This window comes from Myodes glareolus, chromosome 1 (assembly GCF_982192425.1).
Source record: "Myodes glareolus chromosome 1, mMyoGla1.1, whole genome shotgun sequence".
In the NCBI taxonomy this organism is placed as follows: Eukaryota; Metazoa; Chordata; class Mammalia; order Rodentia; family Cricetidae; genus Myodes; species Myodes glareolus.
The window spans coordinates 31,675,589-31,702,863 of NC_142026.1; the positions used below are offsets into that span (position 1 = coordinate 31,675,589).

Genomic DNA, 27,275 nt, shown 5'->3' on the forward strand with positions numbered 1-27,275 from the left:
TCTCTTCTTCCTCGGTTCTCATTATACTCTCTGCTTCCCAGCCCTGCCTTTCCTTGCTCCTGCTTTGTTATCGGATGGTCAACTCTTTATTAGACCATCAGGTGTTTTAGACAGGCAAAGAATAACAGTTTCACAGAACTAAACAAAGGCAGCATAAACAAAAGCAACACACCTTAAAATGATATTCCGCAGCAAATGCCTGCATGTTTTGGCTTTCTGTAGACTAACGATTGCATGTGCAGGGAGCAAACTTATTTTTTGAGTGAAGCCCAGTACTGTCCTGAAACCTAAAAACATCCAGATAAATACTGCAGCCCCCTGCCAGTGAAATGAACCATTCACAAATGAATGGCCATGCTAGTCGGCAAGAACCATCTAAAGCAAGCATTGTCTTCACGTGTACCAGATTGGCATCTGAAAGATGGACGAAGGATGCATCTCGACATTCTGCTGTGCAGTTTTGCCCTAGGTTACAGCTACTCAAAGAGACTTAGAATCATAAGGGCCATTTGCACGCGCTGACGGGAGCCGCCCGCCTGTGTCTAGACAGCCAGGAGCCTTCCGGCCTCTGTCATCTCCTGGATGTCGGGACTGTGACTTTGTGTCCTCTGAAAGTGTAAAATGAACGGTTTCATGGCTTGCCTCTTTCTTGGTTGCTAGAGACGGGTGAGGGCTCCGGCTGGCAGAGCATGGAACTGTTTCCCCATCACAGGCCCTGTCCATTCTGGGACTTTCTAACCACTCTGTGTCATAGTAGAGCCTGGAGGACCACAGGAAAGACTGTGTGCCTTACCCTCCTAGTACATACAGAACTTTATGGTTTAACTTCTGGCTGTTTAGAAGGCCAGGTGCCTTCACTTGGGGTCTATTAGTGACTTTAATTATACTCCATCAAATGACCATGGCCTTATAAAGTGGAAACAGTTTAGGGAACCATTGTCGTTGACAGGGGCCTAAAAGGTACACTAGGACTTGTTGGAACCTGGAGCTTTGCAGTAGAACCCTGGTCCAGGATTTTGGTCCTGAGGTGAAAGGAGCCGCGTCAAGTCTTCCTGTGGCCTTTGTATGTAGCTGCTAAGAAGAAGATTGCTCTTTCTTTTAAGGTTGTTTTATAATTTAGGCCACTTGTGGCCTTACTGTGCCATAACCTTGCCATGCTTCTGTGTCTGTGGGCTGGAAAACAGTCCCCGTACCCATTTCACAGTTTAGAGTTTCCCAGGCCAGGTGACACTCAAAACACAAATGCCTTGTGTTTGGTAGACCTTCCAGTAACAGCCCAGTGGGGGCCAGGATGTGGCCACAGGGTGTCCCCGAATGGCCAGTCACATACTGGTTATCCAGCTGGGCCTTCTCTGGGGCTCTGTGCTCTGCAGACCTGTTCTATCCAAGGAAGTTGCTTCTGTGTGTTGGAATGTGACCTCAGTGTTGTCTGCCGTTCTCCCGTGTAGCCTGTTACCCAGGGCTGAATCCCCCTGCCTCTCAGCATTCCTGGTACATGTTATCTCACACTTCGTCCAGGCTCTAGGGCGACATATCTGGTGTGGCAGGGCTCCTGCCTGGCAGTCTCAGGCTGACAGCCCTCTGTAGTCAGAAGATCTGTGTGAAAATCTTCTGAGCTGTTGCCAATATTTCTAGCTAAGGAGCTTTCTGAGGCAAGTCTGGTGCTTCTTGTACTGAGCAGACATCTGGACACAACAAGGCCGCCTCCTCCTGGGACTGCTGCCTCACCCCCGCAGTGGTAGCATGTGCTGTTCTGTGTCCTAGCTGCAGACTCTCAGCATGTCTGGCCATCCAGCTTCTTCAGCCCGGTCCTGGTCCCTGAGTTTGCTTGTAGGTTGAGATTCACGCCCACCAAGCACATTGGTTTTCCTCCTGCCTGGGAAGTGTTTGGTCATGGATGTTTCCTGCCTGCTCTCAGGGTAGCCTGCAGAGCCTCTTTCCCTGCAGCCAGCTGCAGTATAGATTAAGGAATGTCTTTGCATTTTCTGCAGCTGAGAGTAGTGGCCATGCTTTTGCGGGTTTTTGTTGTTGTTGTTATTGTTGTTGTTTGTAGGAGTTGTTTTGTTTATTTTTGGTTTGGTTTTGTTTTGGTTGAGACAGTATCATTATTTAGCCCTGATTGTCATAGAACTAGCTATGTAGACCAGGCTGGCCTTGAATTCATAGACATCTGACTGCTTCTCCAACCCTGGTGTTGGGATTAAAGGCCTGCACCTCGGTGCCCAACTTGAATACGTTGTATTCTGTAGAAATTTGAGAGTCAGACAGGGTTCCCTAGACCAACCCAAAAAGGAAGCCCCATCCTGTGCCTTGACTAAGCTGGAAATTCTTGGTAACTGAAAAGCATCTCTGGAAACTGTGGGTTCTCTGAAATAGCGAGGTGCCTATCTGCTTAAACGTTGCTCTGGAGGGAACCCCTGTCACAGGTATCCATTGAGAACACTAGGTACCAGCCCTTCAGTTTTTGCTGTGAGAGCAGGTTGTTCAGTGTAGCTGAGAACTGTAGAATTCATAGCCCAGTGCAATGGCAGGAATAGGAGGCCTGCCACTTCACTGTACACTTGTCTTTGTGTGGTGCACAGTCTTGTCTACAGGGGAGCCTTGTGTCCCTTGGCTTTGCTGCCTCTGACCTGTGTTTAGTGGTGAGCAAAAGAGTCAGCCAGCTCTCAGGGAGGTCAGGTGCTGGACCACTTCAAGGACTTGCTGGCCACAGCTAGGGTGCGTGTACAGGAAGAAGGTGAGGGGCTCTCAGACCCTTTCATAACCTTGAAGGGTGGAGGTGGAAGGATACATAGTTAAGGCAGTGGTCAAGGCAGGAATGCTGAAAGAGGTGGCCCTTGGGCAGGTCAGTGTTCTTCAGGCCCACCTACTCTTACAGTGAATAAGCCAACAGTGTCTTCCAAGGAACAGTAGGATTTATTCAAGATTGTCAATATTCATGTCTTCCTTCCTGGTAATATTATTTTCCTAGCATGAAAATAGATAGCATGAAAATAGCAAGTAAAGACTCTGGCTGCCAAGCCTGATGACCAGAGTTCAATCCCTGGATCTCATATGGTAAAAGGAGAGGACTGATTCTTGCAAAATTGTCCTCTGACCCTTCAGATAAATGCACAGGTGCATTCTCCCTCCCCCCTTCGTGTACACATGCACACATACATCCTCTGACACTCTTCACACATTCATACACACACACACTGTGGCATACATACACACAATAAATATTTGAATATTAAAAAAAAATTTAAAATGGATCTCTTTAGTTCGCAGATAAACTCTGAGAGCCTCTGTGCGTGCCTCTCATCTGACCAGTTTCTCCTCTTTTCCTCTGTAGCCTTCACTGGTGGAAGGATAATTAGGAGTGTAGGACTGGCTCATGAAAGTGCCCACGATCCTCCCAAAGGAGTCCTGTTAGCCATCTGCAGGCACTTGCTGGAACAGGGAGGAACATGGCCTTCTGAAGCCTGCAGTAGCCCCAATCTTCTAGTGACATTGCAATGACCCCCAGCCCTCTGTATATTGTTTAAATTCTATCTGAAGTGGATGATGGGAAAATGTGAGCCCACTGGAGAACTTGGGTGTGGCTTTGTGTTGCTGGGTAAGAATGGGAGCTTTCCATGGGGAGGGAACATGAGGGCTCAAAGGTTGTTGGTTTATTATTGTGTCTGTGGAGGTGACTCACTATCGCCCATTTGTATCACACAGGGGAGCTTCTGTTGCTTTCGTGTACAGCAGAAACATTTTTCATGTCACTTTTGCCACATGCTTTCTTAACATGATAAAATCTTACAGAGCAGTGACCTTCCAAAGGTTCCTTTGTGGGTTGTTCGAATCTCCCAGTAACAGGTACTAATGGATCCCCACGCTGGGATTTAAAGCTTGGTTATGATCTGAGTAAACACAACTATATTCTCACAGTGTTGGTGATAGACATGTGATCTCCTTCCTGCCATGTGTGCAGACTGACCTGATTTTCTCCCACACTGGCATCCCTGGGGAAGAATAGGATCAGGAAGGTAGGGGAGGAAGGTTTCCTCTGTGTCCCAAGGATACAGGTGTATTTGGGAACCTGTAACTTCTTGATTCCTAAGTCTGGCTGAATTAGCTAGTGTTAGGTACATGCCTTCTCAGCTATTGTCAGAATTATGAAAGTTTATTGTTGGACAAGAAGTTTGCTCACTGTGCATGGACAGCATTGGAATGTACAGGAATGGGAAACCGTGGCATAAAAGTTGCAACTGGAGTGGAGGCAAGGCTGCAGGAGTGTTGGCCTGTCCCCCACTCAGGATTGTCCATCCATTGTCCTCACCCAGGAGAGCCTAGGATCAGATGCAAGGTTCTCTGGGAACTGGCACTTAGACCAGGAACACATCCGCAGCAGTCATCCAGAGAAGGCGGCGCCACATGTGACTTCCAAAATATGTTAGTTTCCGATTTCTGAAAGCTTTCCCGGAGACCTTAATGGACGTCATTAAAAATCAATTGAGGTGAATTACAGCTCACCCACCCAATGTTGTTACTAAAGTTTGCAAATGGAATTTCAGTTTGGATAAATTAAAATTCTGTAAAGAAATTATAGCATGAAGTTGTGTTTATAAAATTAAGGTGAGAAGATCCTTGATCTTGAGATCTTTCTTTAATATATTACTCCTGGGGCTATTGCTGGGCCTGGGGCTTAGTGGTAGGGTACTTTCCTCAAATAGACAAGGTTTCAGTTCCCAGTGCCACACAAGCCAACAAACAAAGAATAGGAGCATCTTTCTGTTAGGTACCACCCACTTGCTATGACTCAGTTCTGTGGGAGTTTGATGGACACCCAGGATGTCTACTGCAGCTATTGACCAATGGTGGATCTTCAGCATCTCTAGCAGAGTTCAACCTCTAAACACCTGTAATGTTGAGTATGGCAGGAAAACTCAAATTTAAATATAAGAAAAAAGGTTAATCTCTAAAAATGCAAAACCTAAGAAAGTTTTATATTTTATTTTTGGATCCCTCTGTGTCTTGTACCCCTTTCTCCACTTCCATGGCACCTCACACCTGGCTTCTCTTCCCTATAGGGCATGCTACTGAAGCGAAGTGGCAAGTCCCTAAACAAAGAGTGGAAAAAGAAGTACGTCACCCTGTGCGACAACGGCGTGCTGACCTACCATCCCAGTTTACATGTGAGTACAGCTCCGTGGGGCAGAGGCCATGTGAGGAGGGCAGTGGTGTTCGCTCCCCTGAGATGTGTACAGTGCAGTCAGGCCCTCAGGCTCCCTTCTCAGGTGTCCTGCTCTCCCACCGCTTCATCCGTTAATCCAGGGCTCTCGATACTACAGTGGATTACACTGCCAGTTCCATCTGCAGTCGCATTTTAAATGGGCGTGGCAAGGTGGGGTAAGGCCTGAGATCCTAGAGAGTGTCTGTGAAAGCCTAAGCTACAACAACTGAATTTGATCCCAGGGCCCAGCTCTGAGCAGCTAAGAGCAAAGCCAGCTGTAGATGTCATTGGCCGCAGTTGTCATGCTGAGGTAAATAGCAGGCACCAACTCAGAAAGCAGGAAAACTGCTTCTCTGTAGGATGTCACCTTCGTGCTTTCCGGAAGATTCTGAAAGCAGGCTCAGTTCAGTTCTGGCAGGAATCTGGTCATTCTGTCCACAGTGAATGCTTTTAAGGTGGACTGTTCATTTTGATTCCATGAGCTCCTGCAGAGTTTGAAAATTAAAATCTATACCATTAGTCATTGGATTTTGTCAATCTACTAAGCTATTACCTTTTTAAAAAATTGAAAGTCTTTTAAATTGCAGTTGTTAACAAAAAGTTTAAATAAACATACTGAGCAGAAGTTGAAAGCAATCTATGTGACTGAATGCTGGGAGTGTGGGTGTCTGTGTCTCCGTGCACATGGGCTTGGTGCTTCCACACAGACATGCACACATCCCACAGCCTGTTCATCTCACTAATGAGAGGCCACCTGTGTTTTTCCAAGACTGAATACACAGCACCATTTTGATGTTTATATAGTATTTCACTATTCTACTGCATGGATATAGTCTGAGTGCTTCAACAGCATCTCAGAACAAAACAAAAATGAGATATTTGACAAATAAATTTGACACACACCCCCATTATTATAAGTCACTCTGGATGGGCTTTCTCCTGATATCCTTTTCTGTTTCCCTAAGACAAACTCCCAGTCATTAGTTTGCAGAGCTGTAAGGTCTACGTGCATCACCAGCTTGAGCACACATTGTTGGATTCTAGGACCCATATGCCCACTTATCTCCCCAAAGAGCATTTGGTGAGGGGCCTTTCCCCTGCACACTCAAGAATGGTCACATTTTTTAAAAGCCCTTTTCCTGGCATGCTTGGTGACACATAGTGTCCTCCTGTGGTTTGTTGCTGCTGTGTCTGCCCTCTTCCCTTTGGCTTAGAGCAGTAGCTGTACCTTTCAGAGCCACGTTAGAAAGCACCTGCTTCCCTCCCGATCCCTGGCTGGCGTGTGATGCTAATGACAATGCCAGCCATGCCTGACTGTCAGTCTGCAGGCAGCGTCTGACTTGCAGGATGTTTTGACCGGACAGCAGGATGAAAGCATTCGCACACAGCTGTCCTGTTGCTTCCACTGGCATGGGCAACAGAGCGATGACGGTAGTCTACTTGTGACTGTGAAGCATTTTCCCACGTGCAGGCTGGTGCAAGCAGGCCCTGTGCAGAACTGAGATGTGCTTTCTGTGGGGTGAGTGAGTGAGTGAGTGAGTCCCCACCTGTGTTGTTTTCAGTGTGTCTGTAGGTGTATTGGTATGTAACCCCATCCTGTGCACATCTGTGTTTACAAGGTACATATGATAGATATCTTCATAGGTCCTTGTATATTCTCAAGGTGTAGCTGTATTCATGTGTAGATAGATATTCTTTTTTAGATGAAATACTTTGTGTGACTCTTTGTCTAGCTTACCTTGGGAATAAATTTGGTTCTCCAGGTGGCCTTGATGGCAGAAGGGTGGTATGCCTTAGAGAAGAGCTGGGACTTAGTAACCAGGGACAAGTAAAATCTGACTGGTGGCTCATCTTCTTTCTACTCTGTACTTAGCCCAGGCTGCACCGTATTGCTTCTGTCCCCATGGAATACATGGGAGGAAACTGCTCAGTTTCCTGTAGGGGATCCTGGTTGTGTCTCCAGAAGAATATTGCTATCCTGTGGTAGTTTAACTGTAGCCCCGCCCTTCCCTTTTGCTACCCCTCCTAGTTTCCCTCAATGCTTGGTAGCTGACTTGGCCTTGGGTGATACAGACAGACCCTAATCCTCCTTGCTTTATAAGGAGAGGACAAGGCGGAGGCCCAGGAGAAGGAAGTGGTGACGAACTTCTACTCTGCATTTCCTAAAACACAGTGGTTCTCAGACTGGTACACACCACAGTTGCAGGGCCCCACTGGGGCTCCAGATGGTGAAGCTAGAGGCCAACTTGGGGACATGTCCCCTTATAGCATGTTCAGCAGCAGGTCAGTACTGGGCATGCTCTGCAGGGACTGTTAGAAGCTGGAAGATCTGCACTGCATCTAGACCCTACCCTGGCTGTGATTGCTCTTCACTGTATCCTTCAGTCTGGCTGGCAGCTTGTCTTTTCTGAAAACCCGGAGAATCACTACTGGAAGTTTGGCAACACTGCCCTCAGAGTGGCTTCTAATCCTTCAGAGTGTGGTACCTAGAAACTGATAGCTTCAGATAGCTAAGGAAAAGCCCGCCCCTAAGATGAAAGCTGCCAAGGGGCATCACTTAGTTACACGTTGTACCTAAAACTGGAGTCTCCAACAGCCCACCCAGTTCCTTCATCTTTCCTTCTCAGCTGATGCTGAGTGTACAAAATCAAGAACCCAGACTAGGAACAGGAAGTACACCCAACGACAGTAAGAATGAAAGCTTTTCCAGGGAATGTGGTGCCCTGGGAATTACAGAGGTCATGGGCTGTCTGCTGCCCTGCTCTAAGACAGACCAGCCCAATCTGCTGCTGGAGATTGTTCCCTGACAGCTCCAGGCATTTAAACTGAAGCCACCAAGAGAGAGCCGGATGACGCCGTGGGCTGCTCCCTGTGGAGCCTGCTGGCACCTTAGGTTATTGACTCAATGGCTTGTTCTTTTTTAGTTTCTGTTTCTTAATTAGTTAATAATATTCATCTTGGGGACTGGGAAACTGCTCAGCTTTAAGAGCACTGGCTCTTCTTCCTGACTACTCTGGTGCAATCAAGTCCCAGCATCCACAGGGTGGCTTACAGCTATCTCTAACTCCAGTTTTAGGGGATCCAGCACCTTCTTCTGGCCTCTTCGGGTTTGTGGAATACAGACACCCATGCAGGGAAAACACGTATATACATGAAATAAAGTAATTTAAGAAAAATTATGTCACTCTTCCTCAAGACCCAAAGCACTTAGCTGCCCATAGGAGGAGATATATATGAGATTCTCAAGGATTTAAGGCTCATTGCTGGATCCTGATGGGGTGGGTGCAGGGCAGTGTGCCATGAGATCCTTAGGTCCCCTCTGTGTAGACTTAGATATGAGCCGTAGGGAGCACCATGATGGAAAAAACAGAGGGGATAATGAGAAAGAACCTTTGCCCCGGGGCTCTGCAGCGCAACATGGCCACCTATTCATCTTCTGTGTCGGGGAACAGCCACTTGCATAGCTGACGATCCTGCTCTTGGAGTCGGCTGTGTCTGGTGGGCTTCCTAAGTGGGCCTGGAAGAATAACCCCTGCGAACATGAGCATCGTGTTATGGGACCCTGTCTGAGCAAGCACACCGCAGTCGCCTGGCTCTGCTTTCCTTGCCAGCGACCAGGCAGCTGCACCCAGCCGACCCCTGTGCATCAGATCAGCCTAGTGTGTATGAATTGCTTTCCCCTTCTTTGGCTGCCTTTCTCCTCCTGTCTGATACCCTCTTGAAACCAGATCAGCCCTGGGTTGTGGGGTTTTTTTTTCCTCCCTAATACATAAAATTGGAAGTGAACTCTAGGAGGGACATCGTTTACTCTGTATATCCCTTAGCATTTGGGTGGCTGGGGCTCTCTGGTTATACAGCAAGGGATGGTTGCATGTGCTGTGAACCTTCAGTTCAGTGCTGACTCTGGAAACTGTCATCAGTATGCAGATTTTAATAGCTACAGATTTCACAGGCAGACAGGAAACCGCTGACTGACACAGCATCAGAAAGGGGTCTGAGATTGTTCCTACGCAGGTGTGAAAGCCTTTTCCCAGGGAAAGAGCCTGTGTTAGCAAGAAACTCCTCTCACAGCACCCCTGCAGGAGGTGCACACTGGCCATTCATCGCCTGGAGGAGGCAGCATCTCTGGTCGTGTCTCCCCACAGCATTCGTACAGCATCCCCACATCTGCCAGCATGGACCTCCCATTTCCTGAGGTGGGGAGCAAGCTGTTACACTCAAAGCCCTTGGGTGGTGATTCCAGCGCTGCGCAGAAATCAGAAAAGCTCCTACCTCAATAGCAAGGTCCTAGGTTCAAAAGCCCTTATTCTCATTCCCACGTGGAGAGCCATTTTACAGAAGTGGCTAGCTTTCCTGTGTCTCTGACATGAGCCTGGTCAGTGAGTCACGGTGGTGACATGCTGCTTCAGTTTGCGTCACTTACTTTATGATTAGTGATTTCTCATCTTGCGTCCCCATGAGTAAGCACCTCAGGGCTCTGGACTGTTCACCATCTGTCTGGCCTACATCTTGCCCAAGCTTTGCTCAGTGCTTGGGGGGAACATTGTCCTGAGTGTGGATATCAGGTTTTGTGGCTTTGTAGGGTCCTTGCTCCAAGATGGCCTTGGTTCCCGACCTCACTGTGTGGATCTTTGACCACAATGTGTGTTCTCGGACATCTCCACACCGCACAAGCTCTCACTGCCGTGAGCATGGCACACTGGCTCCTACGTATGGTTTCAGCTTGGCCTGCTCCTCCTACCCCTGGTACCTCTGAGCTTTCTCTCAGCTTCTCACACTTGCCTGTCCTCCTGCCTCCACATCTTCAGGGGCAGGAGGACATTTCTTGCTCCTCCTCACTTGGACTTGCCCTCCATCAGACGTGTTGAGGTTCCCCTCTGGGCTCACCCTCACCCTGCTTCATGGGATCATTTCTCTTTTCTTGTCTTTTTTCAAAACCAAATTCTTTCACAGGATGGAGCACAACTTGTGGCCAGAGGCCTTGTAGATAATTCCACCAGCATATCTCTGGTGTCTGCCAGGTGGTAGGTGGGTGGGTGGTGGTGGGTTGAATAGGTGAGGGGATAGAGGAAGTAGATGGAGTAGGTCAGGTGGTAGGTGGGTAGAGTTGGGTGGATAGATGGGTAGGGGACAGGTAATGGGAAAGCGGGTGCAAGTACTGGTAGGTAGAGGTCAGCAGATAGATGGTGCAGGGATGGATGCCCAATGAACAGGTAGGGGGAATGGGGAGGGAGGACACGAGTGCACCTATGTGCTTCGCCTGCCCTTAAGTCTGCAGGGCTAGAGTTCCTGAGGTCATAGGAGAAGAATCCACCCAGTAATGCTTTTAAGCCACAGGAAAATGGCACAGCCCCATCCAGACTCTTCTGTGAGGAATAGATGTGATTAATGGAGAGGGACTAGAGGTGTAGTTGATTGGTGTATTACTCTTTGGCTGTTTATGTGGCGTCACCCAGCTCCCATATAAATACATGGAGGCTTATTCTTACTTGTGAATGCCCGGCCTTAGCTTGGCTTGTTGTTAGCCAACTTTTCTAACTTAAATTATCCCATCTACTTTTTATCTGTGGGCTTTTATCTTTCTCTATTTTCCTTCCTTCCTTCCTTACTCTCTCCCTCCTTTCTTCCTCTCCCGTCTTCATCTCCCTTCTTTCTTTCCCTCCCTCCCTCCCTCCCTCCCTCTCTCCCTCCTTTCCTTCCTTCCTTTCTCACTCTGTTGCTGGTTCTAGAGCTGTGTGGCTAGCCCCTAATTTCTTCCTACTTCTTCTCTTGCTCTTCAATCCTTTCTTCCCAGATGTTTCTTCCTACTTACTCTCTCTGCCTGCCAGCCACACCTATTTCTCTCTCCTGCCCAGCTATTGACTGTTCAGCTCTTTATTAGACCAATCAGGCGTTTTAGACAGGCAAAGTAACACAACTTCACAGAGTTAAACAAATACAATATAAAAGAATGCATCATTCAATCTTTGCATCATTGAAACAAATGCTCCACATCATAGACAATGTAACACTTCTTAAAAAAAAATTCCATAATAGGAGGGTGCCTTGCTTTGCTTTTTAATTGTAGTAAAATACACTGCTGTTCTGGCCTCTGTTAAGACACTCGGTGGTAGACTGCTTAGCTGGTGTGTCCAAGGTTGGTCCCTAGTATCACCAAGAAGAGAAAAGACATCTGAGTGGCATTGTTACTCACTGTTGTGCTTCCCTTCTCCCCAACTTGCTCTTCTTTCCAAGTGGAAACTCAGTCCCTATTCATACTGTTCCCCCAGCCCTCTGCTTACATTCTTCCGTTTTCTGTCTCCACACTTGATTATTTTAGGACCTCATAGGTGGAGTCACTTGGCATCATGATATCCTCAAGATTCCTATTTGTAGCATGAGACAGGATGTCTTTCTCTTTCAAGGCGGAGGATGCTCTGTGTTAGGGTCAGAGCATGTTGAGTTTAGGTATTCATCCTCTGGGGAAACTGTTGTGAAGCCACAGAGGAGAAGTATGGAAGACTCCTTGGAGCTGGAAATACTCAGTGTTAAACTCTACTTGTGGGAAAGCTGTCTGCACGGGTATACCAGCCTCCCAGGGCCCTGCTTGAGAGAAGCCCACGGGATATTCTCCAGGCTCAGCCCTGAATATGATGAATTATGGGAGTTTGACAACTCCATTGGCCATCCAGAACCCTCTCTCTGACCATGGTCAGATGGTCTCCCCCAGGAGAGGGGAGACCTCCTACCTATGCTTTGGGTGACCTGGTAAATTACTTGTAACAGCATTTAATCTGTGCCAAACCTATGGAATGGCTCTGATGTGAGTGTTTTTAGGGCGGTGTCTGCAGGGAAACAGGGCTCTGGGAGACCCAGGCTCCTTCAGACAAGAGTTGATTCTTTGTCAGAGCTTCATTTTGTTCAAGGAATTTATTTATTTAATTCTGCTACTCCAGGTCTTGGGCAGCATTTCAGATTTTAAAATAGAAGGGAGGCTGCAGAAATGGCTCAGTGGGTAAGTTATGTGCAGTGCAGTGTGAGGACCCGAGTTCAAATCCTCAGAACTCAGGAAAACCAGGTACAGTTGCCCACATCTGTAATCCAGGACTTTCTCCCTGCATTGGAGGCAGAGGCAGGCGCTCTCCCAGGGCACTTGAGCCGCTGTCCTGATGTAACACCATGGAGAAGAGGAGACTTTGTCAAGGTGAGGTGGACCCAAGGTTAACCATGGCATGTGTGGGCCCATGTTTACATGGACACAGGCTCACATCATAGACCCACCAGGTTAAGTAAATGCAAATGGCTCAAATGTGTGCTCGCTCCGTTTGCAGCTGTCTTGGTGTTGATGAAGGGTTATTGTGCGTGGGGAGGACTGGGCAGTCAGGTCAAAACTGAACCACAGTCTGGAGCTCTTTCCTGAGGTGAAAACTGTCCTTGCTTGTTTTAGTAAAATGAAGAAGTAGAGGGTGAGTGTGTGTGTGTGTGTGTGTGTGTGTGTGTGTGTGTGTGTGTGTGTGTGTAAACACAGACGGCACTGTCTGGCCCATGGGTCTGAGTCTTTAAGCTCCTAGAAGGCTCTAGGAAGCATTGCCCCATCAGTATACCAAATGACAGTTCGCATAGTGATGGCCATCCTTTGTACCCAATTTCTATCATTTTGTTTCACGCTCTTTTTTTTTTCTTCGCCTTTTAGTGTTACAAATTGTGGCCAGAAATTCCCCCAGAAAGGCAGATAAATCAAAACCCTGTGTTTCCCTGTGGTGACAGTCCCCACCGAGGTCTCAGTGGGAGAGGCCGGCCGAGGGGGGTAGCAAATGTTCTCCCTCTTCCTCTGCGAAATTGAATTTCATTATTCTATTTTATAAATATTTTCTTCTATGGCTCATAACCTGATTGCCGGCTTGTTGCTAGGGTCTCGCAAGGTAGGGGCGGGGTGGCCCTGGCGAGGCCCCTTCTCTTCTGCTCAGGTGTACCGGTGGCCCCGAAAGGAAACCAATCAAGGTGCGATTTATGTTCATTAAGTGCTTGTCAAAACTGAAAAATTTTCTAATCAACAGCAATCTAGCTTCGGCCCCCTCAGTGGCTGGGAGGGCCGCCTCTGCGCCGGCTACTTGCCTGTTAACAACTCTAGGCTAAGAAACCGCTGATGATTACATTAGGCTAAGCTGCGAAGTAAATGAACCATGTCTTATTTAGGTGCCACTAGCTTCAGAGTCTCCTGCCCCGCAGGGCACTTGATAGCGTTTTATGGCTTTAAAATTAGTGTAGCTTCCCAGTTGCTGCAGGGTGCAGCCTGTTATGCCTCTGAACTCAATAAGCAAAGGGAAGGGGCCTTTTGTTTTCCCCCTTAGTTTTGTGGGGGTTCCTGCCCTTGCATTTTAGCAGGTTTTACTTTGCATCTTTTCCAGACAGCGTTTCGCAATAAAAATGTCTGACTGCCGGATCTGTGCCTCCCCCACCAAAAAGAGGAGGGGAGAAAAAGTAGAAAATGTCAGCATTTCAAGGAATTTTTCCCCTATACTGTAAGTGAAAAATTGATTCACAGTCACCCCTAATGGCTTCTCACATCAGAACTGCTATCTAAGGTTGGGACTAACACCTTTAGCTCAAAAAATAGCTTCATAAAATGGAAGAGGGAGAATCAGTGTTTTTCCAGGGAAAGTATACTGAGAGCAGTATTTATATTAAGAGCGGTGGGACTTTTCGTCTTAGCTACTTCTAATAGCAGGAAAGGCATGGACACATAGACCGGGATGCCAAAGCAACCAACCCCACACGCACAGCAAATGATGGTCCCTGTCACTTGGGCCACTCGGTGGGAGGTGTCCTTTAATAGGAGAAGCAGTGCTGTCTTCCAAACACTCAGTGTGTGAGATAAGAAGACCATGGGAATCATGCACGTTGGATGTGTATGGGGTGCGATAAACTACCGTGTGTAAACAGATCCTTCTAGGCAGGCCTATGTGGACACTTATAATTGGAAGTACTTAAAATTTGTGGTGTTTTAAAAAGTGGCTCCATTGGGACTTTGAGTGCCCCCTTAGGTCAAGTAACAGAGGTGAGACATGACATCCTCTATTGTAACAGCCTCTGTTCCTTTCCGTGTGTCTTTTCTAGCCAGTTTATCCCATAGCAATCTGAAGTCTTAAAGACGTCCAGGGTAGACAGACACCACTGTGGCGAGCATTTCTATGGAACTCACAGATGCTGAGATCACCCACTGCTCTGCTGGTATTTAAATATTAAAGTCCTCCACTAGCAAAGGATACTACCCTACCCTTGCAATTTGCCCTGCCCTCAGAGATGCCCACAGCTCCTGAAGAGAGACAGTCTTTCACGTAGCAGATGCGTTCATCTGGTACAGGCTAAGTTTGAGCACGCATGGGTTACAGCTGGGTAATATTCAATTGAACCTAAAATGAGAAGAAGCTCAGTAGAGTAAGTCAATCAAGACGAATACAATCAAGGGGCCAAAGGTATATTCATGATTCACTGTGGGATTTTCTGCTGTTTTGATTTATATTACAATAACCTGTCCCCCTAGGCTGATGTTGGACTTTCGCCCACCATGGTTGGATGCTGGCCGCAGTAGTCCACAGAATGGAGAGATTTGCTCTGTGGAAGTGCAGGAGTGAGCCCACTGTTGTACTATTGGAGGGAAAGTGTGCTGCCACTGACCCCCAGCCATGTTCCACCAGACCCAATGAGGCACTCCTCAGAGAAAACACACAGTCTGCTAACTGATACCTTGGCTCCAGGTGCTGCTGTTAGAATCCAACTCCCCAGCTGCCAGGGACCGGTGCTTGTGCACTAGCAAGTGTCCTTCTTCAGGAAGGCCCTTCTGAAAGTAGAGCACTGGAATTCTGTCAGCTGTCTTGGGAAACAAAATTATTCCTCATAGAAATTTTTTGGCTTTGAAGCTGCCTCCTACCTTGCTATTGTGAGCAGGACTCTTTGGAGAGAAGTAGAAATTGTCGTTTTGACTTCCGTGATCTGAAAGGATGTGGCCAGAAGATTCTTCATAGTCCTTGAGCATGGCCGTGGTATTTTTAGGCGTGCGCCTCTCCTCTGTCCGTGACTATGCATGAGGCTATTGTTTATCATTCATACGTGTGGGACTTTCGTATGTGCTTGATGTCTGTGAATGGCTGGTGCTATATCTGTCTGTATGGATTAGTTTCCTTTGAAAAAATACTAAATGGACTTTGGGAATAGCAGTGTATCTAACAATGGCTTCTCTTACATACACTTTTTATGTGAGTTATTTTTTTTTAATAGAAGTTAATGAACTAAGGCTTCCTTTTTGAACCTGGACGTTTTCAAAGTATAGTGAAAATAAGAAATCAGTCTCTTTTTTTCATATCAAGCATTCAAACAAGATTTTTTAAATGTTGAAGTTTATTTTAAAATAATGACCCACACATTCTGTGTTTATATAGATCATAGTTTTATAAAAATATGTTTTATGAACCAGTGAGATGGCTCAGTAGTTAAAGGTGCTTGTCACCAGGCCTGACTACCTGAGTTGAATTCCTGCAAGCCACATGGTAGAAGGCGAGAAGAAGCTGTAGATGCTGACTACTGGCCACATGTGTGCTCCCCGCTTGATAAGTAAACATATTTAAAAAGATAAAAGATAGTTTCCAAACGAATGCCATGAAGTAGCAATGTTCTTTTCTAGTTTTCCAAGCCTCTTTATGACCTGATGCGTCTTGTTCAAGCATAGGGCAAAGGTGTCCACTTGTATAACAGAAGAGGGAGCGGTATGGTATGTACCATTGCAGCTCATCCTGGGGGTTGCTCTTGGATGCTACACTGAAACACAGTGTACATCTGAGAGTTGAGGAATGTGCTGTGGGACCTTACACAATGGCCTCCTCTGCTGCATTAAAGCCACTGCACTGCACTGTGAATGACCTTTTTGTGCATTTTATCCAGACATGCCTGCCACATGCATCCATGCACATGACGACATGCAGCAGTCACTTCAGTACACTGATGTTTCTGCCATGAAGTGTGCAGGTTTTCCAAACAGTGGCACTTCCCTCCAATCCATAAGTCCAGATACTACATTAACACCATCACCAGTCTCTTCAGAAAACGTTAAGTATTTGAAAGATGCCAGGCTCACAGTAAGAGAGAAATAAAGTTTTAATTTTTTTATTTTTTGCAAGGAAACTCAGGTTTCATCATTAGTCACCAATAGAGTCAGAGATTTTTCTTGGAGGACTTAGTTTGTTCACTTTTTTCATGAAAACACCTGTAATTTTCTAAGAGCTAGCTATAGCCTTTATGCAACAGTTGTCATATGTTAGGTGAAAACATTGTGGCTACTTTAGCTGGCAATTCCAGAAATAGGCACCTAGGAATAGTCAGACCTGGAGGAAGGTTTCATGTACCCCGCCTGTGACAGCGCTCAGAAAATAAACAGGTGTGCATTCACCGATTGAAACTCACAAAGTGAAAAGTAGCTTTTTGTTGTAGGTAAAACTACTCTGTCGGTCTTGCAATGTCAGAACCAATTTCTGTCCTATTTAAAAAAACAAAGTACCCGGGTGATGGTGATGCAGGCCTTTAATCCCAGCACTCAGGAGAGAGGCAGAGGCAGGCAGATCTCTGTGAGTTCCAGGCCAGCCTGATCTGCAGAGCTAGTATCCACTGACCTCTGGAACACCTGACAGGCTTAGCAATTGACGATTGCTAAGCTAATCAGTTAGATTGACTGTGTCCAAAAGTAAAGTAAAGCTTGGGAGATGGCTCATCAAATAAAAGCTTCTGCTGCCAAGCCTGGGGAACTTGTTCTGCTCTCCTCTGATCTACTCACAGAGAGAGATAACAAAGTAAGTAAAGATAATAAATGTGATTTTAAAAGAAAACAGATTTGAACACATCTATAAAAGTTATCTGCCTCAAAGCATTACATTTTGTGGTAAAGTGTCAAGTTTATCAACACGTTACACTTAGGAGCCAGAGCATATTGGGAAAATCTAATTACAAGAAAAAATCTATTTACTTTGTCTGCCATTTGACTGTCAGCACTGTATTTTTAAAAAAAAATTATCTGTTTAAAAAAATGGCATTCATTGATTCTCTTAGCTGGACTCGCAGCAAGTGAAGCCACCACCGTGTTCCCAGGCCTTGTCTTGGTGGTAGATCTAGTTTGGGTTGCAGATCATAGTTTGTGCATTTTGCTTTGACTTCAAGATCGTGTTAACTGCCGTGGCTAACCCCGTGAGTGCATCAGCAAACCATCCTTCACAGACAGCTGAAAGGAACCCCCAGATGCAAGGCGGCCAGAATCGATCTGCTAAGAATATTTTTAGGGACTATTGATGGATTGCTGTATTTTGTGCTTAACTCAAGTGCCAAATGCCCCAGAGGTGACGAAGATGAACTTCCCCTTTACTGAAGATGAGCGAGGCCATCACGCACACAGAGGGCTCCGGGATGGCTGGGATTGCTTTTGAGGTTCTTGGGGGAAATTTCTTGACAGCCTTGTAACTATCTGCTGGTGGGGATTGTGCAGCAGTCTGTTTGCAGCCGCCAAATGTTACCCAGCTGATCGCCTTCCAGTCCAGGGACACCTATCTGTGAAGTGTGAGGCCACATTGTACAGCAGCCAGACAGTGAATTCTCAGTATCCAGAATGATCTGGAACACAGAGGCACTAATGGCCCCTCATCTTTCTCCTAAGGCCACCCCCACAGAAGGCGGGAGCCACGTTAAACTGTGCTTCTGTCAGCAAGCTGAAAGCCCTGGGTCTCTGATGTGGCTCTCAATTGCAAGCAGGTCTCTCTCATTGCACCTCATTTGCATCTGGGACATCAATTAGCATGTTTGTTGAGGCTAATTGAATGAAACTCAATCATAGCTCTTAATTGCTTGACTATGTGAAAAGAAATCACATTAATGCAGCTAATTAAGTGTACGGCAATAGATGCAACATAATTAGGAGCAAAATGTAAAAAACAGGAGAAGGCAAAGGTGCAGGCGCTGGGTGCAGGGGACAGCTAGGCATGGTGTTGAGCTGTTGGCGCGTACGGGAACGGGTCCCTTTGCTCTGGCGCCTGCTTGGAAAAAAAAAGAATCCGCATGATAAGCGTGGACAAGTTGAGGAGGAAAATGCAAATAGGTTTGCAATTACTACTTTTTCAAGCTGTTGAGGGGCAAGAGATGGCACGTCTGGGGGGCCTGGCTCTTGAGTGGGCCCCAGGGACTTGTTAAGTGCTGTTTAAAAGTACTTGGCTTTGAATTACCCTCATGCCTTGTTAAAGGGTTTTTCCCCTCTTTTATCTTCGATCAGCATTTTCTGCAGCTAACGTGGAGAAGGGTATCTGAGTAGTATTTGCATATCAAAATAAGCTTGCTGTCTTTATTTTACCCAGCGAGGTCCCTACCTCACACTCACCCTGGGTCTGCATGTCTTGTCTGCTTCTGAAGGCACCGCATTGTTTAGTGGTTGCAGCTTTAATTCCTCAAGTACCAAGCTGGGGAGAGATGAAAAGGCCCTGTTCTTGTAGAAGCAGGATCAAACTCAGGCAGATTTTCTCTTGGGAGAAGAAACTAGGCAGAATGGAAACATAGGAATTGCCAAGTGAATGTCTGGTTTTTGTTCTGTTGGTTGGTGTGTGTTTGTGTACACACAAACCTGTAGAGGCGATGAGTCAGCATTGAATGTCTTCCTCTGTTGTTTTCCCCACCTGGAGCACAACTGGAGTGGCTGGGCGGTTAGAGTGGTCCCGTCTCCACCTCCCCAGCAGTGAGACCAGGGACAGTCATGCTGGAGGTCCAGCTTAGGCCCAGAAAACCGTTTACCAGTTGAGCCTCCTGGCCAGCCTTTGGTGCCTAATTTTCTTCGAGCCAATTTTGAAGCTTGCAGTGCCTAACATAGGCAAGAAAACAGATCGTCCAGCCCATGCTGGGCTCAAGATAAATGTCTTCCCTTGGCGTGTTCAGATCTGGAAAAAAGATTTTACATTTCTACAATAATTTTAAGTAAAATATCCTAGTTATTGTATGTTAAAACATGCCTATTAAAAGAGCCCACGCTGGGGCTTAGTCACTCTCTGATTAGCCTCATTTTAGAACTCATAAGCAATAAATGCTCAATTACACTCCTGTTATTGTATTTTAATTTGTTAAGAATCGGCATTAAAGGAGAAAGTTGCAGCAAGTTGGTCTGTTAAAGGAGTAACTGCAGGAAGGAATTCTTTGTTTGCAGGCATAACTCTGTTTGGAAACTCGGGCTTGCATGTGGGTGCCTACCAATGGCAGGCGTTAGAGATGGGAGCAGCCTTTCTTTCTAATGACCTGCCCCTACGTGGCGTCCCTGTCTTCCCTGGAGGACATTCGTTTGCTGTCTTTGGTACCAAGCTTTTCCCATCAGAGTCCACACTGTCTTCAGACTGACTCAGTGAGGATAACTCCTTCCATCTTTGGCCCACATCTTTCCATCGTGGGCATGTGGCCTGGGAAATACCACTCCTATTACGGTGGCCAGGAGCCAGCGAATCAATCCTGTAACAGCTTTATCCATGTGGCATAGTACCACCATGTCCATGGCAAAACCTCACACCTCAACTAAGCCCCCAAAACTTTCTGATAGCATACCTAGAATCCAGTTCATGCCTGTCCTAGATACTTCTCAGCATAACCAAGGGGACACGGTCAAGGTTAACTATCATATGAGTCTTCCCAGAACTTTTGTCTGCTAGGCCATGGACATCCTTGTGCAATTAAATTAGGTGGCCTGCCTCTTTCCCAGGAGTGATGGAAGATTTCTCATGACTTTCATGCCACTCCCTGTGCCAAAAGGACTCCGTCAGTATGCATTGCCCTGCTGTTCTCCAGCGGACTATGACCCCTGACCTTCCCATTTTGCTTGTATGGATGATCTGTTGCATCTGTTTGCTGCATTCTTAGGTGCTCAGAACAACCGGCTCACTTTTCCAGCTTACTGGGCATATCAGCCAACATGTAAGCTAGGTGCTTACCTCTAACATTACCCTAACCTGAATTTAGTTACTGAGAGCAAAACAAATTTCTGGGTTTCCCCAGAAGCATATATCCCACTTCCAGCATAGGTAAAATGCTGTATCTCTAAACAAGAGGCCTCACTGGGAAGGTGGTAGTGGTGGCGGTAGTGGTGGCGGTGACAACAGACAACAGTGGTGGGGATGGAGGACAGTGTGCCTGTCAGCCCCTGAACCCTGGCTCAGTTGTTGTGCCCCTCAGCTTTCAATCCCTGGGACCAAATTCTCCTGAGATAATCAACTTCTGTGGTAGAAAGTTTTATTTTGGCTTGTAGTTTCAGAGACTTTTGTCCACGGTCACTTGGCCCTGTGGGTTTGAGCCTGTATCAGCATGTCATGGCCAGAGACACCTTGTCATCTCACAGCAGCCGGCATCGGGGAGGGAAGATGGGAATGAAGGCAGACTGGCCTCCCAGTTTCCTTTTAAGAGCACACCCTAGTGACATAATTCCCCCACCTCTTAGAGAGTCACCACCTCCCAACAGCATCACAGGCCAGCAGCTAAGCTTTGGGCACGCAGTCCATTTTCGAGGATGTTCACCCAAACTCCGCCTGCCATTCGCTTTCTTCGGCTGTCCCCAGGTGTTGTGTTTGTTCTACTGTGTGATGGGTAGTTAACTAACTTAGCCCAGGCTACCCTCTGATAGTTGCTGGCTGCTGACTTCTGGCACAAGGGCCAAGGGTTTGGTGGATTTGTTTCTAGGTTTTTGCTTTGCTTTATTTTGTTAACTTTCTTTGGGAAAGTGTGGTCAAATGCCTGAAAAGAAGCAGTTTTGGAAGGATGGGATTTCTGCTTTAGCTTACAGTTCCAGCAGGATATGGTTCATCAGAGAGGGATGCTTGGTGGCAGGAGCAGGAGGCTGCTAGTCAAATTGCTTCTGTTCTCAGGGAGCAGAGTGAACAGGAAGTGAGAACAGGCTATTCAGTCTTAAATCCTGTCCTTGGCAACTCATTTCCTACAGCAGGCCTTCACTTCATAAAGGCCTCACAACCTTCCCAAAAAACATCCACGGCCAAAGACCAATTGTTCAAACACATGAGCCTATGGGGGGCATTGTATCTGTATAATGTTACTTCTATGCATGTTTTCAGGGCTATTTGGCATTGAACAACTAATTGGTGTGCTCTTCCCTGGAGAAGGCCACCTCTCCTGCTCCCAGCTTTTCCTCAGCTGCTTTTAGTTTTTTGTGTAGGGTGGAGAACTGGTGGGCTTTTCCCCACGCACTCTGGCACGTTTGTTCACGCTGATGAGACTCTATGGGTGTTGCTTCTGAAGCTAATAGGAAGCATGCACATTAGTGTTAGTGTCCACTTGCAGGTGTGTCGTTGTTGTTTCTGCCTTGCTGCTGGTCCCTCAAACACCTCCAGTCCTTATGTCTTAGTTAGGGTTTCTATTGCTGGGATGGAACCATGGGGAGAAAAGGGCTTGTGTGGCTCACACTTCCACATCACTGTTCACCACTGAAGGACGTCAGGACAGGAACTCAAACAGGACAGCGACCTGGAGGTGGGAACTGGTGCAGAGGCCTTGGAAGGAAGCTGCTTGCTGGCTTGTTCCTCATTGCTTGCTCAGCCTGCATTCTTATAGAACCCAGGACCAGCAGCCCAGGAATGGCACCATCTGCAGTGATCTGGGCCCTACTCCATTAATCACTAATTAATTAAGGACCTTAAGGAAGCATTTTCTTAACTTAGGTTCCCTCTTTCAGATAACTTCTATTTTGTGTCAAGTTAACATAAAACTAGCTAGCACAACTTAGTTACCACCTTAAAGTTTGGACACTGTTCTCATGAATTTTTTCCCCATCCCCATGAAATATTCTCAGAAGTCACAGTACAAGCCCAGGTTCCTAAACTGCATCTAGAAGACAAGAGTTCAGAGAGCTAGGATTCTGTGCTCTTTCTCCTCCCCATTCCCAGGCCTAGGTTAGGGCAAGACATAGATGCCTATCTTGGGTTTAAATGGGAATGATGTCACCCATATCCTGCAGATGAAAATGGCAGTCACAGGTCATGACATTGATAGGGTCTTGAGTCTCATGCTGTAGCCCATTCTCTCTTTAATCTCTCTTGGGTGTTTAACATTCACACAGGATTACATGCAGAATGTTCACGGCAAAGAGATTGACCTCCTGAGAACCACTGTGAAAGTGCCGGGGAAGAGGCCACCCCGGGCCACGTCGGCCTGTGCACCCATCTCCAGTCCCAAAACAAACGGCCTGTCCAAGGACATGAGCAGTTTACACATCTCACCAAATTCAGGTAAGCTCACCCCTCAGGTGCTCCTGAGGACCGCAGTACTGCTGCAGGTAGATGGTGTCTCCTCTCTATGCGCTTTTCTCTGTGAATGGAAGTGTAGCAGGCAAGCTACGGCTGTATACCCATAAGTGTTCCCAGGCTGGGTGTTGAGAGCGGTTCTGTATGTGGGTCAGCTAATTAAGGTCATTCAGAGGTAGAGGAATCTTCTGTAACGGTAGAATGCCTGCCAGCTACACATACAGTACTGGAAGAGGCGGTGAGCACAACGCACAGACCTGTACATGGATGAACTGTCGGGTGATATCATAACCGTCTCTTGTTCCGTAGAGCAACTTTGTTCTTTATTCTCCTTCCAAGAGCTTTGGTTTGGTTTGGTTTTTTCGTTCAGGATTAGAGAAAGTCTTGTTTTGCAAGAATTTGGTGTATTTGGAAATTCTCAGCCTCCAAGCAGTCACAGCAACTGGCATTATGTTTGGTTTTTGCGAAGCATCTTTGCAGGTAATTGACAGCAGTTTGGGCCTTCATGCGATTGCTTCTCAGAGAAGCCAGGTAAAGAGTGGTCTCATCTCTCTCTGCATGTGGAAGCTCTTTAGGAAGGTTCCTTGTTTCTGCTAACTAAAAGCGCTTTCTCCCACTAGGTCCATCCAGTCTTGGGGGGTTGCTCAGCAGGGAATGTTAACATGCATGTCAACTTTTTGGAATAATGAGCTCTCACGTCTGAAATGCTGGGTGCTTTTAAAGATGGTGTGGTGAACTCCACGGGGCTGTGAATGGCGCTGGTTGGTGAAAGTGGAATGGCAGGAAAGAGTCGAGCGTGGGCTCCCCCAGACGGTGCCTTGTGGTATCGTGTGGTGTTGGGCATTTCCCCTGCTGTGTACCTACAAACAGAAGAGGAGGGCAAAGTCAGCACCATTACAGGTAGTTAGTAATCAAACTAAAAGTTGGCCCCTTCCAGAAAGGTGAGCTTGATGTCCTCTTGGACCCGTTCCCCTCGTCCCACAACGGTAATGAGGTTTCCATGTCAGGTGAAAGGAAGGACAGTGGTGTCCTGGGAAGCAGTAAAGCCTGGAGTGAAGAGAACGTTAGCCTCCATACTTCATTACAGTTAGTCATGCATACTTATCAGTGCCGCTTTATTCCAAAAGCTGCGGGCACTGCGGCTTTGGAGTCTCTGGCCCGCAGAATCCCTGTACGTGACAGTCACCTGCCAGCTTGCTTGTGACACTAGATCCAACTCTGCTCATTCATGACAGCAAGCATTTGCTTATGGCCCCTCTTAGCAAACCTTCACATGAGAGTTTCCTGAAAAGATACAGAGCACCTGCTTGATAAATGTGAAGGGACTGTAACATTTCAAAGTTATTTTTAAATTGACAGCGGTTACAGGTATTTGTCCATTACGATCACCACTCTGTATACATTAAGTGACTGACTGAAGTCACTACTAACTTGGTAGTGTTCCCCACCCCCCTGAACCCAGAGACGCAGACTATAAAGCCTAGTCTTGCCCTCGAGACTCTCACTGTCTGGTTGAGGGTGAGGACGGGAAGTCCAGGGCGGCAGCTGTGGAAGGGTTGAGATCTCTGTGACAGGAAAGAGGGCAGGGCTTAGGCCAGACGTGCTCCAGGAGTCAGGAACCTGCTGGGAACCTCCATGAGGAAACAGTAACGGTGAGTGCAAGAAACAGTGGCTAAAGTAAAGACTCGGGACCCCTGGGTCTTGAGACTCGGTCTTGAGTGCTGCATGGTATCAGTCCCTACGGACCAGAGCTGTGTCCTCGCCTCAGATCACTCACAGGGGAAACCTTGCTGTTGGGCAGCCTTCAGTCCGAGGCATGAGTAAGACCCGTTTACGTGGTCATGTCCCTCAGCTTCATGGCGAGGGATCTTGAGAACCCTCACTCTGTTAATCTGCGAGACAACCTGGTTGATTTTCCGTGGTCAGTAGACGTCAGTTGGGACGGGGAAGTCGGACTGTGACATAAGTCACGGTGTCTCAGAGTCACAGTCATACTCTAGGCAGTGCGGCCCCCTCAGTAGGCATTACAGATGATGTCATTCTCTGCTTCTAGTAAGAGTTGGTAAGACCTCTAGAATGTACCCAGTTAGTCCTTGGGTCTAAGGCCAGACTGTGGTCCAGTATGTAAGGGACAGCTTTTCACCAAAATGTTGTGATACTTTAAGTTATATTGAATTCTTACACCTGGACATTAATCTAAAATGACATGTTGCTTTTTGCTTAAGAAATCAACACATTTGCTGGGTTGAATTCTTATTCTCTACATTATACTCTGAAAGCCAGGTTCCCTGTGTTTTAAGTTGTTATTCATAAACCACTGTAGGGTAAGGAGCGGCAGCATGGCAAACTACTCTGGTGATGTGATGGACTGCAGCTAAAAAGAGTTCTTACAACTATTTGACAAATAATTGAACATGATATTTGAGGACACTCTTGACTCTTGGGTTCTGCTGTGTGGGTGTGTTGAGAGTCTGGGGTAGCTGTGGGTGTTTGGTTCCCTTGGTGATGTCTTTGTTGCCTGTCTGACCTGGGAAGTGCACATACCTGAGCCTCGGCACTCAGGACTTACTCACCAGCAGCCAGGAACCACGGGTAGTGTGGTTCAGCTGGTGAACCCTCTGTCAGCTTCTTGATACATGTTTCCAAAATAACCTCTAGAAATATTTTTTATAAAATACCACATGAAGCAGCTTTTAGCTGTCATTTTCAGAATCAACAGGGTAAAAACACCTTATACTGTGTGTATTTAGTCTCTTCCAACAGTTGTGAATCTGGGTGCCTCATAGGCTTATTGCCTATGCATATCTCTTGTTGTAGTTCTTTACATGTCTTGTTTGCATGCATTTTAATAGGTCCTTTTTATTGTTGATAAGGAAACACTCTTTATATATATATTGAGGATATTGGTATTTTATAATATGTATAACATATAGAAAGCAATAGTTTACTTTTGCTTCGTGGTCTTTACACATAGTTTTTTTTTCTTTTTTTTCCCCACCTATGGTATTAAGTATTATGGTTCAGTAGTCATTCATGTTTGTTATATATACAGTCAGATTAGTTAGGTTCTTTAGATGCATAGAGATTGTACTCTGTATAGATAGATAATCTTCACCCACTTCAAGGATTTGTAGAACATGGTAGTTAAATAACTTAGGGTTCTGTTGACGTGAGACACCCTTGGTCCTGACAGCACCAATCTATTCCCCAGAGAATGTTGAACACCAAAGACACTCCACTTGGTGCTTGTTTTCTTTTTGGCACAATCAGCCTTTGGGCAAGAAACTACCCATGTCTTGATCACTGACAAAGTACATGGTGCCGGGACTGGACTAGCAGGACACAAGGAAAAGGACTGCCAAACCTTGCCAAGACAGGGTGAGATAGTTCTAAAAATTTCCCTGCCTCTGAAAATGGTCTGTTAGTTACTCCAAAGTTAGTTGCTTCAACATTGCAGATGAGACTTTGGGTGATTGCTCAGGTAGCCAGTTTTCTCTGTCATATACTGCACACTTTATAAGCTGCTTGATTGCACTTCCTGCCTACGCAAGTAATGTTATCTCCCTTCTCAGGCCTTCGATGGGGTTGAAGATTAGATAGTCATAGTTACCTTGCTTTTATGATTTAGCCAAGCCATTTCCAATGCAAGACTTAGACTCTTTAGAATAGAATGTTTATTAAAACATTTAATAAGTGTTTCTTGCTTAATATTGTTTATATTGTTTGTAAGCCTAATTTTATACTTGATACCTGTTCCTAGTGTATGTAGTTTTGTAGTGGATTTGGAACTCTCTTATTTAGACAAAGGGGGAAGGTGATGGAGAATCTCTGTCAGCCAGTGATCTTTAAGAGCTGGGACCAGGTTAGGGTGTGACCTTTTGGGTACTAGGAGAAAAATGCCAACCCGCACAGGGTTCTCTCTCTCTATGGTTCCTGTACTACACAACTGAGGTTGAACTTCTTGTTCCTGTTTCATTAGTTTGAGTCTTATAATAAAGAAAATATAATTGATTTATCTTGGAGTTAGCCTGGAATTCTTTGATCTGCGTACAACAACACCTCAGTGAGACCGAAAACTCAGGAGATAAACACACAGCTAAGATCACTGCAACCATCAGTTGGTGCATCAGACTGGCACATCTGCTCTTGGCAGGGTTATGGCTTGGCTGTTGTTTGGTTGATTGGTTGTTTGAGACAATATCTCTCTGTTTAGTTCAGGTTGTCCTAGATCTCACTGTATAGACCAGGCTGGCTTCAAACTCAGAGTCCATTCTCTGGCCTTTGTCTCCCCAGAGCTGGGATTAAAGTCATGCACCACCGTACCTGGCCAGGGTTTTATTTCCTTGTGTATTTGGGATATCAGGGTATTATGTTTCTCAGGCTTAGTGCTAGCTTATTATTTACTTTTATACATTTTATAATTTTAAATTTAGAGATTTTTTTTCTTTTTTCTGTGGAAATGTTGACTGCTTGTCACATGTTGAAATTCTGGAAATGTTGTAATCTTAATGTTCATTTCTGCCATGGCCTTGGGAAGGAGGAAAAGCACATTGTCCTGGTAACTACATAGTGAACCCCATCTACCTCATGTTTCCTATGTTCCCCGTGTACTTCTGGGGTTGCAACTCAGCTAGTAGTGTGCTTACCTAATATATGGTGCCCAGAGTTTGATCCCCAGCAACACAGAAGCTGGGTTTGGTAGACAATACCTGTAATCCCAACACTTGAGAGGTAGAGGCAGGAGCATCAGAAGTTCAGGGTTATCCTGAACTACATAGCAACCT

At 46.3% G+C, this 27,275-nt stretch overlaps 1 protein-coding gene across 15 annotated transcripts in view; it reads left to right on the forward strand.

The window, feature by feature from the left end:
- Agap1 (ArfGAP with GTPase domain, ankyrin repeat and PH domain 1) overlaps window positions 1-27,275 on the forward strand; it is a 445,382-nt gene that overhangs the window by 268,939 nt on the left and 149,168 nt on the right. For all 15 annotated transcript variants that reach the window (XM_048441788.3, XM_085696846.2, XM_048441789.3 and 12 more), the window contains 2 exons: window positions 5,061-5,165; window positions 22,308-22,476. In XM_048441788.3, the coding sequence (XP_048297745.1) occupies window positions 5,061-5,165; window positions 22,308-22,476 (274 nt within the window). The remainder of the gene's footprint in view (window positions 1-5,060; window positions 5,166-22,307; window positions 22,477-27,275) is intronic.